Here is a 15,257-nt window from a genome sequence, read left to right as displayed (position 1 = left end):
CTCTTTCTCCCTCCCTCCATCCGCCCCCTCCCCCCGCCTCGCTCCCATTTCTCTCTGCAGCCTTTTTTTTTCCCTCACTGCCATCTTTCAATACTTTGTCTCGGTGCTTTTTCTATCTGGTTGTCCCTCTCTCTCCTTCCTACCTTCATCCCGCTCTCCCATTTGGATGCTCGCCTCACTTTCAGCCCTATTGGAACTATTTGTTCAGCCTACTTCCGTGTAAGCTAACGGGCTATATGCTCATGGTGTGCAAATAGCAACACCATCACTCACCTCAACAGGCTTAATACAACCCTCTACCGTTAAATATATTCATGAAAAAGATCTTTCTCACACATACAAATACAGTACCTCACTGTGACCAGACTGGCTAAAATGGAGTATTTAAGGACTGTTTGAAGCTAAATAACGGGCCCACCAAAATAGCAGGATTAAAGTTTAAAAAAAAAAATCTGTCTTTTTTCTTTTTCATCAATAAATCAAAAAGAACATGAGCTCAATACAAAATAATCAAAATTTTTCGATTGAGCTCGAATTGTATACGCATGCTCCTTAGCGCCGGCGTCATAACTTTTCTGAAGAGCCCAAAAACGTGTTTTGTTCAACAATTAAAATTGCATCCTCAAAGAGCGTAAGACATTTTCAACACTTTTTGGTCAATAATTTGTAAAAAATAACACTCACACATGTGGACTGACCAAAAGAAAAAAATATGAAATTTGCTAAACCGCATGACGCCAGCGATATCCTTGAATTTTGTCATTAGGATGAATGCTTTTTTTTTTATATATATTCAAATTATGTTCCATTTTTGCTTATTTTTCATGTTCGTTATTTATACTCAACAAAAATATAAACGGAACACTTTTGTTTTTGCGCCCATGAACCCAAAGATCTAAAACACAATACCACAATCTCTCTCAAATATTGTGCACAAACTAGTCTAAATCTGTGATAGTGAGCACTTCTCCTTTGCCGAGATAATCCATCCCTCCTCACAGGTGTGCCATATCAAGATGTTGATTAGACACCATGATTAGTGCACAGGTGTGCCTTAGGCTGCCCACCATGCCACTCTGAAAGATGCAGTTTTGTTTTATTGGGGGGCAAAAAAAACAGTCAGTACTAGATTAGGATTATTTTTTAATTGCAAAAAAATGTGTTTGCCTAAAAAAAAACGTGTTTTTACGCAAATGTGATTTAGCCTTTAAAATATGTACTATTATATTTCAGTCTACTATAAAAATGGAAAATATTATTGAGATATTGAATCACAAAAGTTGACTCTGACTCTTAAAACGTGTTTGGTCAAGTAGCTAATGCATTTTCTTTTCGTTTTCTTCATAGAAAGTACAGCAATTAACCTTTCAGTTGTTTTTTTCTTTTATGTTTCTCTTCAGTCGTCAGTGCCCAAAATCTCAACCTCACAAAAAGGGGGAGGAAGAACCAGCTGGGCAAGAGAAAAAGGAGGAAAATGGTGTGGATGGTAAAGTGCTAATAAAGGTGGATGGGAATGAAGAGGCAGAAGATCTTCATTCTCGCACCCCTGTGTCTTGGGATCAACCTCGAAGGTCAGTGAATCGTTGATGCTATTTAATGAATCTTTCCATTACAATGCAGCACATTTGATTTATTTTTTTGTTTTTATTCACCCCTCTTGGCTTCTATCCATCAGCGTCTTCGGGTTATGTTCAAAGCACATTGCAGACTAAACATATATATTACTAAAGCCCATCTCAAGCTGTTCTTACGGTATTTATGACTGCATCCCACTTGGATAAATCACATAAGCTTGCACTGTGTGCAAAGAGCCGCTTTTGTGCGTCTCCCCTCGGCAGGTATGATATTCTATTGTTTTGACTTAATCTGTAAAACTCAGCCTAAGGCAGCGAATACAGAAAGCTGAAAGAGAGAAAATAAATAGCGCCGGCTTAATTATCCTTCCTGTAAATGTTTACTGTACTGTTTCAAGCCAAGTAGGCCTCCATCAGGCAGACGGGAGAAATGCATTCGCACCGTTCACACACATTTTTGGAATTCTTGAGGGTCTTTGCAATGTTTGAAAGTGCTTAAATGTTTTATAAAGTGCTGGAAATGTACAATTATTTTTAGTTATGACCTGTGCGAGATGTTGATTCAAACAATTAGCAAGTCAACTTTTGAATTTCTATTGTATTACGTATGAACATAAAACTAGAGCACCTGAACATAAAATTTATGCTTTGCTTTCATGCTCGACCATTTCTTCTCCCTCGGCTATTGCAAATCTGAATTTTATTATAATAGATAAATATTGCTCTTTAACTGTGAAATAAAAAGTGTTTTCATATTCATGGGGTTGAATTTGATCTTGGTAAAGGTGGACAAAGTCCTACAGGGTTCCCATCGTCAGGGTGGATTTATCACTATACAATAATGTTGTGCATGTGTTTTTTTTACTGCGTTATAGAGTGCAGCTTACTCGAGCTCAAGGGCAGTCCCTCGGTATTAGCATTATGGGAGGCAAAGGCATGGGCCAGAGACTGAGTGGTGGCGAGATGATGAGGGGCATCTTCATCAAGCACATCAGCTCTGATAGCCCAGCAGCACACAAGAGCGTCATCCAGGTTGGAGACAGGATACTGCAGGTATGTTTGTGTGTGAGAGGGAAGAGGAAAGAGAGATGGATGTGTAGCATAATTAACATTATGGCTATGAAGTGTATTTGATTTTTTTAGGGTTTTTTTTCTGGAGAAAAAAAGTGTATTTGATTGACAACAATGCCGTGTGTTTATGGCCAAAAGGTGTGCGGTGTAGACCTGAGTGATGCCAGCCATGAGCAGGCGGTGGAGGCCATTCGCAGGGCAGGAGACCGTGTGGACCTGCTGGTTCAGTCCAGACAACAGCGAGCACAGGTAGACTGCACGTCAAAGTATAATACTGCTTGCTTCTTATTAATCTATGACGTATTTATCATGCTGCATGCACCACGTGGTGTCACATTTGAGTCCTTTGAGGCTCCAGTTCATTCATTTATCATTCCCTTTACTTTTCTCTCTACATTTGTCCATATTTATGATATCAATAGTCAAATCTGACATTTGTCATTTGTACACATATATCTTTACTAATATATATACTAGATGTACTACTTACTAGTATGTTGATGAGCAGATTCATCAGATTCAGCTATCCACTATAGCTATTGTATCCAACCAGCCAGCCAGCTATCATCCATCCATTTAGGCATCCATCCATCATCCATCCATCAGCCATCCATACAGGCATCCATCCATCCACGCATCCATCGATCCTTCCATCCATCATCCATCCATTCATTCAGGCACCCACCCATCCATCATGCATCCATTCAGACATCCATCCATCTATCCATTCAGGCATCCATCCATCCATCCATTCAGTCAGGCGTCCATCCATTCAGGCACCCACCCATCCATCATGCATCCAATCAGACATCCATCCATTCAGACACCCATCCATCATCCATCCATTCAGATATCCATCCATCCATCTATCCATTCAGTCCTCCATCCATTCAGGCATCCATCCATCCACGCATCCATCCATCTATCCGTCCATCCATCATCCATCCATTCATTCAGGCACCCACCCATCCATCATGCATCCATTCAGACATCCATCCATCTATCCATTCAGGCATCCATCCATCCATTCATTCAGGCGTCCATTCAGGCACCCACCCATCCATCATGCATCCAATCAGACATCCATCCATTCAGACATCCATCCATTCAGATTCCCATCTATCCATTCAGGCCTCCATCCATTCAGGCATCCATCCATCCACGCATCCATCTATCCGTCCATCCATCATCCATCCATTCATTCAGGCACCCACCCATCCATCATGCATCCATTCAGACATCCATCTATCTATCCATTCAGGCATCCATCCGTCCATCCATCCATTCATTCAGATGTCCATCCATCCACCCAGGCATCCATCCATCATCCGTCCAGGCATCCATCCATTCATTCAGGCGTCCATCCATTCAGGCACCCATCCATCCATCATCCATCCATTCAGATATCCATCCATCTATCCATTCAGGCCTCCATCCATTCATTCAGGCGTCCATCCATCCATCCAGGCTTCCATCCATCCATTATCCATCCATCCAGGCACCCATCCGTTCAAGCATCCATCTATCCATTATCCATCCATCCATTCAGGCACCCACCCATCCATCATGCATCCATTCAGACATCCATCCATTCATTCAGGCATCCATCCATCCAGGCTTCCATCCATCCATTATCCATCCATCCAGGCACCCATCCATCCATCCATTCAAGCATCCATCCATCCATTGTCCATTATCCATCCATTCAGGCATCCATCCATCCATACAGGCACTCATCCATCCATCCATCTCTCCATCCATCATCGGTCCATCCACCAGCCATCCATTCAGGCATCCATCCAATATGATTATGATTATTTTCTTCCCCATAGTCCCCTTTGCTTCCTAACCATGAAAGACCAACTCCAAGCTTGCCATGCAACTCACACAGCAGCCAGGTAAAAACTCATTTTGTCAATGCTGTGATGTTTGTCGTGTCTTTAAAATGTTATTGGAAAGAAGTTTGGTAAAGAGCTACTTTTATCTGCTTTAAACGCTCAACCATAACTTTTCAAGGCAGGCTGTGATCTAAAGTTTCTCCTCCCACACTTTTTTTGGGACTGTGGCGTATTGGGACTGCTGTATATAGTGATGAGTCATTCACTCCTACATGACGTCTCTGACAAATGAGGATGCTTTGGCGAGATGTTGTGTGTGTTTGTTAGGTTTTTTTTCTTATGGTGATGATGCATTTAGAGCTGGCATCTGTGTGTCTCCCCTCATGATCGTAGGAAGTGCAGCATCTTACTGGTTTGTTCCTTAGTCTCTCCCCTACAAACCCCTTCACTCCTACTCCATTTAAGGTTAGTACCTTGTTTTGTGTGTGCATCATTGGGGATAATCAGGATACTAAATAAAAGCAGCTCTACATTTGCATCTGCGCCAAGCCAATTTTCCCAAAATTTTAATTAAGGAACACATTTGTGGATAGAGCCCTTGTTGTTCAAAGTCCCTCATAGCTACCTTGTTTGTTCGATCCCTTTGTTTTCGCTCTTTGATGGAGATTCATAACTCGCTAGAATAAACACTGTGCTCTTTTGAAGTAAGTTTGCATGCATTTGTAAACGGTGTTCAAAAAGTGATGCATGATTTTGGTCATCTTTCATGTTATTTATAGCGTGCATTGAAATATCACACATTAATGCATCCCGGGCGTCAGTTTTCCTCCCACAAGCATGCCGAACAGGCCTCAGGGGTAGTCCAACTCATGCCTCTAGGATCCCCCGAGGCATCTCCAACAGCCTGTTCAATAATGCAAAACCTCTCCCAAGGTGCCTCAGCAGACTTCCAATAGAGCAGGTCGGCAAAGCCCCGTGACTGTAAAGACACCAAACATCGCAGCCTCTGATGATCAGGAGAACACTGGCAGAAGTAAGCAAACTTTGCTAAGACCTTCTTCTAAAGAACAGAACTAGCAGTGAGCATACGTGCATTACATGAACAGAAGTATATGCTCTAGTAGTACGGCTATTACAAAAATGAAAAAAAAAAATGTGGAGCTGCTTTGCAACTGCAATAGCTCTCAGTTTTCTGGGAAGACTACAATATTTAGAGAATTTTTGTCCAATCATCCATGTCTATCTTAAGACTTTTTGTTTATTCGTCTTTCTGAGAAGTTCATTACAAACAACAATGCTGTCAGAACTTGGACTGTCATTTTGATCATCAATAATCAATTATTTTTGCGATTACTCAACAAATCGGATCATATGTAAATTGCAGCTTATTCTTATATAACCGTCGTTAGATTCCAGCCTCAAGTGTCTTAGGCATTATAGCATGATAGCATATTCAACTTCTTAGCTTGTACCAGAATGTCTGGCATATTTGAATTTTTTAAGCTGTTTAGAGTGTTTTAAAATTGAACCAAACATGGAACTACGCAGTTTGTATAGTTACACAGGAACACCATGTACTGGTATAAATACAAAAAAAAATAAAAAATTGAAAGAAGAAGAAATACTTGGACACATATTTAACTCTTCTCAAGTATCAAACTTAAATGTAGAAGAGAAAAGGAAAACCCTTATGAGGCACTGTGCTAGAAGAAAACTAAAATAAATGCAAAGGTTTTGCTTGTTTGTACAATATGAAAGTATTAAACAGGTCTACAAAGTGAAACAAAAGAGGAGCGTATTGTTTATAACATAGCGTTATAAGCATAACCAAATTTCCTATTCAAACACGGCATCGCTGTCGTAACATTGCATTACCTACTGTATGAATAAATGGTGAATAAAATGGTCATAATTAGCCTTAAGCTAATATTAACGTTTATAGCTAGCTTAGTCATTATGACGCTTATGTTAGGTGCTAGCTAGCTGACAACTGTCCCTCTTCGTCAGAACGTGAATCGGCAAAACGCTGCCAAACTTTTGGCCTCCTTTTCAAGGACAGAAATGCAGACAAGGCAGAGGATGTACAGAGGGAGTCTTGAGAGAAAAACAAAGCTTTAAAAAGTAAATGATCATTAAATAAAATGTTGAGAATTTTGGTAATCGACGAAATGATGGCTAGCTAGACGACTAATCCTGGTACTCTTAGTCAGAGCATACACTGTTCACACAGCGGGGCCGTGTAATGTCAGGCAATTAGATGATGAAACTTTTGAGATGGAAATGATATAGCTTCCGAAAGGATTCAAGTAACATCTCCTTTTGAATGTCTGGTTCAATCTCCACAAGCAACAAATCAAAACAGTTCGTTCAACTTGCTAAATTGTTTTCATTAAAAGATCACAGAGCCTCAATAAATCTCTCATGTGTCTCGTATGTGACTATGATTACAACGATGAAGTGGACAAGCACGTCTCTCATGCGCACCTTTGTCATCCAGGATATGCGCATTCTGTATTGAACACAGTCATCTTTCAGCATTCTGACAGTACGTCAGACATCATCCCCTCCAGACAAATTGCTGCAACACACCCACACGCGCCCCTCTGGAGTGTGCCGCTTGCTCTCCGCATGAAGTGTCACTCATTTCCTCCAGCATGCTATACTTTTTGAGGTTCACCATCGTCTACTCTTCTCCTAACAATCGCTTGCTCTCCACTCTTCAGAAAAGATGCTCCAGCGTTATGGCAGCCTGTCAGGGAAGCTCCATATGATTGAGTTGGAGAAGCGCACAGCAGAACATGGTTTGGGAATCTGCCTTGCAGGCAATAAGGATGGCTCCAGGGCCCGCATGAGTGTCTATGTGGAGGATATAGACCCTCAAGGACCTGCTGGCTTAGATGGGCGAATACGGGTGGGGGATGAGTTACTAGAGGTAAGACGGACAGAGAATGGGGCTCAATGGGTAAAAAAAAAAGTGAGCGAAAATGATGGACGCTGATTTGTCTGTTTTTGTTGTTGTTTTATGAGATTATTCTGTGATGCTGACATTTAGTTTCTGATCTATTTTTCACAAAATGTCCGATTTCTCAAACATAAGAGCAGCAAAAATGGAATGAGGATTTATGAGGAAAAATAACCTTGAACAATTTGTTGGTGCCATTTGAAATTCTCGCAATGAGTGATGGCGTTACAGAGCTCAGTTGGGGAGGGACGTGTGGGAAGGGAATGATTGACAAGAAACAGCAGAAGAAGATGACAGAAATCAGATTCATGCGGTGATGGATGGGATCAAGTACACAGCTGGTTGTTTTTGATTTATAGATCAACGGTCAGATCTTGTACGGACGCAGTCATCAGAATGCCTCCACCATCATTGATAATGCTCCTTCGAAAGTCAAGATCATTCTCATCAGGTGAACACACCACACAAACCCTTTCTGAGCCACATTCAGTATAATTTCCAATGGCCATGTTAGATTATACTGTATGTTGTTTCCACAGAAATAAAACAGCAGCTGAAATGTCCCATAGCAGCTCCACAGTGGAAGGCGATGACATTCTAAGCAGTCAGACTGGCTATGAAGTTTATAAAGGAATCTCTACAGATGTCACACGATCACAGGTGATTTAATTATTGTCCTTAACTTTAAAAACAATTTGTCCAAATTTAACTAATTTCCTCCCAAAAACGTATTAAAACGTTCTATTTTTAAATATTGCCATGATCCCCAAAAATGTATTTATACGTATTTTTATGTTTTTTTATGCTAGAGCATACCGAAGGCTTTGATGCAGCCTCTAACCCGAAGAGGTTGCTTAAAGCAATGGTAGTTATTACAAAAACCTCCAGCAGGTGGCAACAGAGTATAAGAGATCAACCAGGGCCATGTTGCAACAAAGCTTTTTCCTAGTGTTTTCAACAGGTTTATGAATAATGATGAAACTTAGCTATATTTCTAATGCTAATTGCAGCAAAACGGAAACAGATACAAATTAACTTTTTTCCCTGATGAAAGAAAAGACTATATATTTATTTTTCAATTTTTTTTTATAGCAATAGAACACAATATTCTGTGAGCCTTGCAGTATCAGTCAAAATCCAGTAAAACAGCCAGGAGCGAAGCGGGTTGCTTCAGTGAGAATGGCTGGAGTGAATGAGTTAAAGTCCCGTGGTTATTCACTTGAGAGGTGTTCCACCGGCGGGAGGCCCCGGGGACGACCCAGGACACGCTGGAGAGACTGTGGGCGCCTGGGAACGCCTTGGGATCCCGTCGGAGGAGCTGGCTGAAGTGGCTGGGGAGAGGGAAGTCTGGGCTTCCCTGCTAAAGCTGCTGCCCCCGTGCCCCGACCCCGGATAAGCGGTAGATGATGGATGGATGGATGGTTATTCACTTTGAAACAGTGAATTTTAATTGCCCAATGGATTTGAATTAACCTCAATTAATCTCATCTTTATACAAATCATTATTTATTAATTGAATCTATTGCACATAGTTCCTTAAATTCAGCTAGAATTGCTATTAATTACATAGACAAACGTACTATAACACCTTTTCATCCATTAACATTAATTAACATTTAATTGGAGTTTGAAAAATGCCCTTTTCTGTTCCAGTGCGAACATTTTCAGAATGAAAAGATCAGGCCCTTTCTCAGGTGACCGCGGACCTCACAAATGAACAAAAATTCACAAAGACACAACAGTCTTGTAGGAAAAGGCTTTTATTGCCATATCCATAATTTATATTGCTGTAGGGTGTCCCAATGCAATACAATAATGAGGGCCATGTCAGTGCATAATGTATGCAACTGTAAAGGTTCTCATGATGAGCGTTCTCCCTCGCTATTTCTCCTCCTAATTGTACTAGATTAACCTTGAGTTTGTGCTTTCCATGCCCCCCTCATGATGTCGTCATACACTAATAAGCTTTCATGTTGGGCCCATGGCTACATCTATTGAGATATTTAGCCAGAGGGTGTTTGAATTTTAATCTCACTCCTGTGTGACATAAATTCCTATATTCAATACTTAACTCTGTTTGCAGGACAACATGGGAAAGGCTGGGGACAGTGTCAAAGCAGCGAATGACGAGCCAGGGACCCGACTGAATGTGAAGAAGGTACAACGCCTCCCTCATTGGAGGATTTCATCAGGTGTATTGAATTATTGACAACTTAGTTATCTTCATTGGCTAACACCAGGCCACTGTCAAAGCGTCTGCCAGCTGCCCTGAGGCTCCCTCGTCTGCTTCATCCCGCTTGTCAAAGCCTCATCAAGCAGCATCGCCCCTTCCGGACCGCTCCACCTCTCTGGCCCTCAGTGCGAAGCAGACCACTCCTAAGGAGCCTTCTGATTGCCGTGCATCCACTTCAGCGGCTGACCCTCTTAACTGCCCCGTTGTGGCTGGCAAAGAAACCACTATAGAGATTTTGAAAGGAAATGTAGGCCTGGGTCTCAGCATTGTTGGAGGATGTGACACTCTGCTGGTGAGAGTGATAATTAATAATTAAGTTGTCACCTCTTTTAAAATGTTCTCTCTTTTTTTCCTAAATAAGCGACACTGATGCCTGCTATTAAGCGCACCCAATTGCAGACAAGTAGTACATGTATTTTCTAATATCATCCACTAGGGGTCAGTAATAATCCACGAGGTGAATGATGGAGGAGCAGCACAGAGAGATGGAAGGCTGCAGGCTGGAGACCAGATATTTGAGGTACAATCAACAATTATTTGTTAGACTTGAAATGAAATTGAAATGCTTGTGCAAATTTTGGTGGATTCATGTAGACTCCCAGCAGTTGTCATTGCACTGTAGTTGCCTGACATTGCTGGAGGTATGTCTCAGAATGTACACTGATTTTTTTTCTATTGTCCATGTCTCAAAACAGTGGTGCCTTGAGATAAGAGTAACTCAAGTGACTTGTGAATTTTTTGAGATACAGCCAATTTATTATTTTTTTGCTCCGCTGTATGGTGGCAATGAATTTATCTCTACTCCTTCACAATAAGCAGTAGATTTTTTTTGAAAAATGTTTTCAAGCTGTTAATTGCCACTTCCAATTGAAGTTGCTGTCAATCTGAACAAAACAAAAATAATTACACCACGTAGCTTAGCCTTTCAGTCTGCTATCTTAATTCTAACACTGAATCACATCTATGTTGTATTGTATTGGATTGAACATAAATAGTTCAGCAATAGATTTACACAGAAAATATAACAGGACTCGCCATCTTATATTCTTGATCCTCCACAAAGAATGAATAATATTAGTGCCATAGTCATGAGCTGAGAGGTATAGCCGTATCTTGGTTGTATACTGCCCCTAGGTGGCGAAGGCGGGGATATCAAAAAGAACAGCAACAATGACAAAAAAAAGTCTAATTCTATTTAATTATGTCAATACTGCATATTTTTATAAAGTAAATAAATATGGAGTGTTTTTTCATCATTAAAATACATTTTGGAAAGGCTGGAAATTCAATTAAATGGTAAAAGATTATTTAAAATTTGTCATCTTAAAAATACATTTTGGAAAGGCTGGAAATGAATTTCAATGGTAAAAGATTATTTAAAATGTAAGTGTTTTGACTTCAGTTACGAACGTGGGCACAGAACGAATTCAATTTGTGACTCACACACACACCACTGCACTTTGATAGTTTAGGAAGATCTTATAAAAGTAATTTGCACCGAGTTTTAATGTTTTTTAGTAATTTTTTAGGCCTATAGAATGCAAATGTTTTCAAACAGATAAAGAATACTAATTCCAGAATGTGAATGTACGTATTGGTGCATTTATCAGTGCTGATTGTGTTTAGATGAGATATTTTTGTAGACTAAAACTTAACAAGAATTGTTAGTAATTCACAGTGCAATTTATAATGTCTCTTCTTTGCTTCAGGTCAACGGTATCGACCTGAGGCAGGCCACTCACGATGAGGCCATTAGTGTGCTGAGACTCACCACCCAACGCGTTCAGCTACGTGTCTTCAGGCACCAGAATGCCTACAGGGAGGAGGACCTGTGGGATGTCTTCAGTCTTGTCCTGAGGCCTCATCCTGTCAAAGGCCTGGGCTTCACCACTGTGGGTAAAAGGTATGCCGATCACTATCACACTGTCTCAGTAATATGATAATATACTTTAAACAAGGTACATGTCTACAATGGATCATTAATTAGCCAATTACATTTTTCATAGTAATTCAAAACCATTCAAAAGACAGTTACCAGTTTCCGATTTTGTTAATTACACATTATGGTGCAATACGCATAAAAAGTCATCACAAGCAATGGGAGCATACATAATGGCGTACCTTGTGGTCATTCATGGCTCGAAATGGCGTTTCTTTATGATTTCTTGTCTGAAATTGTTCTTTGCCTTTGACAGTGAGTTTATTGATCCATGAAAGCAGGTGGAGGAAGTTTTCATGTTGATGCTTTCAGTTGATGGATGAGGTTGTGTTTTTTTTTCATTTATGAGTTTCCCGATTATGTCGCATGTGATGTGATGAATGATGACTCTGGCCTGAAAACAATTGATAAAGGTGTCATCATGTGGAACTGATCCATGTCTGTCAGTGGGTAGCCTCATTTTCTACTATTGCACTATTTCTACCTTGCCTCCTTTACCTTTCTATATTATACTGTATATTTATTTTAATTGACCATTTTGGGGGATAACATTAATTAATATCCATATTTCCGGAAATATAAGAAAAACTAATTAGTATACTCTATTCTTAACTTGTTACATTTTATTTGCAACAGATTTTGGAAACAGGAATTTGTTGGGGTGGGTTGTCTGTGTGGTCCAAATTCAGGTCTGGGACTAAAGCAGCATACAGCCCTTTTTTTATTTATTTAAAAAAAAAATTGATATGCACTATGCAGTAAGCAGAAGACGTGCTCTATCATACATTTTTCTGCTGAAAGCTTTTAAAAATCAGATAAGTATGCAAAGTTCCAAACCTTTTGTAATGACCTGGATTTCTGCATAAATTGGCTATAAAATGTGACCTGATCTTTATCTCATCACAATCCGCCTTAACTGTTGCCATATTTTTCTGGACACACCATGTAAACATTCACAGTGCAAGATGGAAAACGTATATAAAACGTAGCCTGGATTCAGCCAACATAGAACCCAGTCAACGTCACGCAATCTGAACCATGCATAACACAAATGAGCTCTTAATTTTGAATAATTAACTTGCATGAAGCTGGAAAGAGCGACGCAAGTACTTTGAAAATATTTGATGTCCATGTAAGACAGAATTTCTATAAATGACAGTCTATTAACTAATTCAAACCCAAAAATGTGTAAACCAGTTTTTTTTTTAAATGTCCTTCACTCCCAAAAATGTATTTACACGTTTTGTTTTGTTTTTAATGCAAGAGCATACAGAAGGCTTTGATGCAGCTTCTGACATAAAAGAGGTGGATTAAAGCAAAGGTAATTATTTAATAAAACGGCCAGCAGGTGGCAGCAGAGTATAAGAGATCAGCCAGGGCCAGCTCTTATTGTCAGTTTTTTCACCAGGAATGTGAATATTGATGAAACTTTGCTATATTCTAATGCTAATTGCTGCAAAACGGATATAAATGTACTTTTTTTTCCTGATGAAAGAAGAGACTCTAATTCTAAATCTCTTTTGGTAGGTTGGCATGTTTTAATAGCAACCGAACACAATATTCTGTGGGCCTTGCAAAATCAGTTAAAATCCAGTACAACATCTGGGAGCGAAAGGGGGTTGCTTCTGTGAAAATGGCCTTGCGAGTGAATGAGTTTTAAAGATGACTACAACAAAGCTTTCGACTAGAACGCTGAATGATGTGAAGAATAATCCTTGTCTGTTGACAAATTTAGGAAAAGTAAAACATTAAATGGAGGTAATTGGAGTGCACCTTAGAGGAAGTCCAAAAAAACAATGCTCAAGGTTTGAAAGTTTGCAAAAGACGACCTTGTTGGAAAAAAAGGAACAGAACATCACCATCAAGAAGGGTGATATACAACAGGACAATGGTTATTGTAATTCTAATTCTCTTGCACTGATTTTTGTTTTTGAAGAATTTTTTAAACAGCCCTTGCAATGATGCAGTGAAGTTAATTTGTTTTAAAAATATATATATATTTATTTATTTATTTATTTTATTTTTTCTGGATAATTTGTTTTAATTTTTAATGTTAGACAAATACTGTAACCTCTCCACATTAAAAGCTATATAATAATGTGGATTGTGCAAATGTACCAAATATTGTGGCTGCTAACATATATTAGCATAATATGTCCACAATATACTGTATATATAAGGAGGTAATGAAATCCCACAGTTGCAGCATCCTCTAATTACCATAACAGGCAGTTTATAGTCACACCGCATCCAGGACACGTGATCAATTATTCTCGATGGGTGCAAATTTTTTATGGTGCTTCATATGCCGTAAGTGTGACGTTATGCAAAACAGCTCACTTTCAGGTGCCATCATGTATTTGCTCTCCGTGCGACAGACACAGCTTTGACCTCTGTTTTCTTCCTACAGTAATGACACCGGCATCTTTGTGTCAGATATCATCAAAGGAGGTGTGACAGATTTGGATGGCAGGTTGTTGCTAGGTGACCAGATTCTGTCAATCAACGGCGAGGACGTCCGTGCAGAAACACAAGACCTTGCAGAGAGGCTTCTGCAGGTAAGGCAGATTTTAACTCGCGTGTTTACCACAATGTCAATATATATATTTTTTTTTTTTTTTTTGGGGTGGATTACTCATTTTTATGTAACAGAATTGCAGTGGTGTGTTCCACCTGGAGGTGGCTCGTTTTAAAGCCGGACTGCAGTATCCACAAGAAAACCAGGTAAACTGTTTGCATGCCCAACTTTTTTCTACTGAATAATAATAATAATAATAATTTTGTGTTTTTAGATCATAGAAATATTTTTTCAAATATGCCTGCAGTTTATAGATTATTATGCACATTTTTAACAATGTGACTTTGTGAATGTAGGGCTACTTTAAGTTGTGTTTTATCCAGAGTGAAGACTCAGACTGTTCCACCCTGACACCCTCAAGCGGATCCAGTACTTCTGTCGGCCAACAGAGGGAGACAGAACACAAAACAGGCAGCCTCAGTGAGTCGTCAGTTTGTCATGATACATTATAATTATACTAAATGCCTGCAAACTAAAAAAGCTTTTGAGAAGGTTACTATAATGAGGAATAAAAAAAACTTTGCTCACTTTCTGCTCCAACAGCATTTGAAGACTACCCTGACTACAGAAAAGTTATTATTAAAAAGGTAAGGCACTCTTAGAACACAGTATTTGCAAGTTGTGAAAGTAGTAGAGTCAAAATGTTGCTGAATGAAATGAATCCAACATTATGTGCATACTGTGTATGTGGCATCATCACAGGGTCCACGTGACTCCCCAGGCATCACTTTAGCAGGAGGAGTGGGCAGTCCCCATGGCAACGTACCTCTTTTTATTGCAACCATGGATACAAGCGGATCAGCTGCCAAAACACAGCAATTAAAGGTGAGTGTGTGTATGTGTGCGCGTGCGCCCGCACTACGTGGCAGGAACAGGCATCTGTCATTTCCATCAAATTACAGCGACTAATCTGTCAACTTTATTTCTCACAAGATGCGCCACTCATACATATTTATCAGATTATTCACCAATATTTCAAACGATGTGAGACGTGTTCACAGTTGACAAATTGTTTAAAGGGAAATGTTGGAAAAGTTGGATGTCCTCACAAAAATGGAAGGG

At 39.7% G+C, this 15,257-nt stretch overlaps 1 protein-coding gene across 4 annotated transcripts in view; it reads left to right on the top strand.

Moving 5' to 3' along the window:
* The window catches only part of LOC144055674 (multiple PDZ domain protein-like), a 53,134-nt gene that overhangs the window by 34,485 nt on the left and 3,392 nt on the right, over window positions 1-15,257 (top strand). For 2 of the 4 annotated variants that reach the window (XM_077571867.1, XM_077571871.1), the window contains 18 exons: window positions 1,401-1,571; window positions 2,450-2,627; window positions 2,784-2,894; window positions 4,478-4,543; window positions 4,877-4,948; window positions 5,417-5,516; window positions 7,207-7,415; window positions 7,805-7,896; window positions 7,985-8,105; window positions 9,529-9,603; window positions 9,686-9,970; window positions 10,115-10,198; window positions 11,388-11,581; window positions 14,028-14,175; window positions 14,270-14,341; window positions 14,492-14,615; window positions 14,739-14,782; window positions 14,898-15,020. In XM_077571867.1, coding sequence (XP_077427993.1) covers window positions 1,401-1,571; window positions 2,450-2,627; window positions 2,784-2,894; window positions 4,478-4,543; window positions 4,877-4,948; window positions 5,417-5,516; window positions 7,207-7,415; window positions 7,805-7,896; window positions 7,985-8,105; window positions 9,529-9,603; window positions 9,686-9,970; window positions 10,115-10,198; window positions 11,388-11,581; window positions 14,028-14,175; window positions 14,270-14,341; window positions 14,492-14,615; window positions 14,739-14,782; window positions 14,898-15,020 — 2,269 coding nt within the window. The remainder of the gene's footprint in view (window positions 1-1,400; window positions 1,572-2,449; window positions 2,628-2,783; window positions 2,895-4,477; window positions 4,544-4,876; window positions 4,949-5,416; window positions 5,517-7,206; window positions 7,416-7,804; window positions 7,897-7,984; window positions 8,106-9,528; window positions 9,604-9,685; window positions 9,971-10,114; window positions 10,199-11,387; window positions 11,582-14,027; window positions 14,176-14,269; window positions 14,342-14,491; window positions 14,616-14,738; window positions 14,783-14,897; window positions 15,021-15,257) is intronic. The other 2 variants (XM_077571869.1, XM_077571870.1) reach the window with 2 other exon arrangements.

Source organism: Vanacampus margaritifer, chromosome 7 (genome assembly GCF_051991255.1).
Source record: "Vanacampus margaritifer isolate UIUO_Vmar chromosome 7, RoL_Vmar_1.0, whole genome shotgun sequence".
NCBI classification, from domain to species: Eukaryota; Metazoa; Chordata; class Actinopteri; order Syngnathiformes; family Syngnathidae; genus Vanacampus; species Vanacampus margaritifer.
The sequence above is the reverse complement of the archived record's forward strand: the minus strand, read 5'-3'. Positions and strand labels throughout refer to the sequence as shown.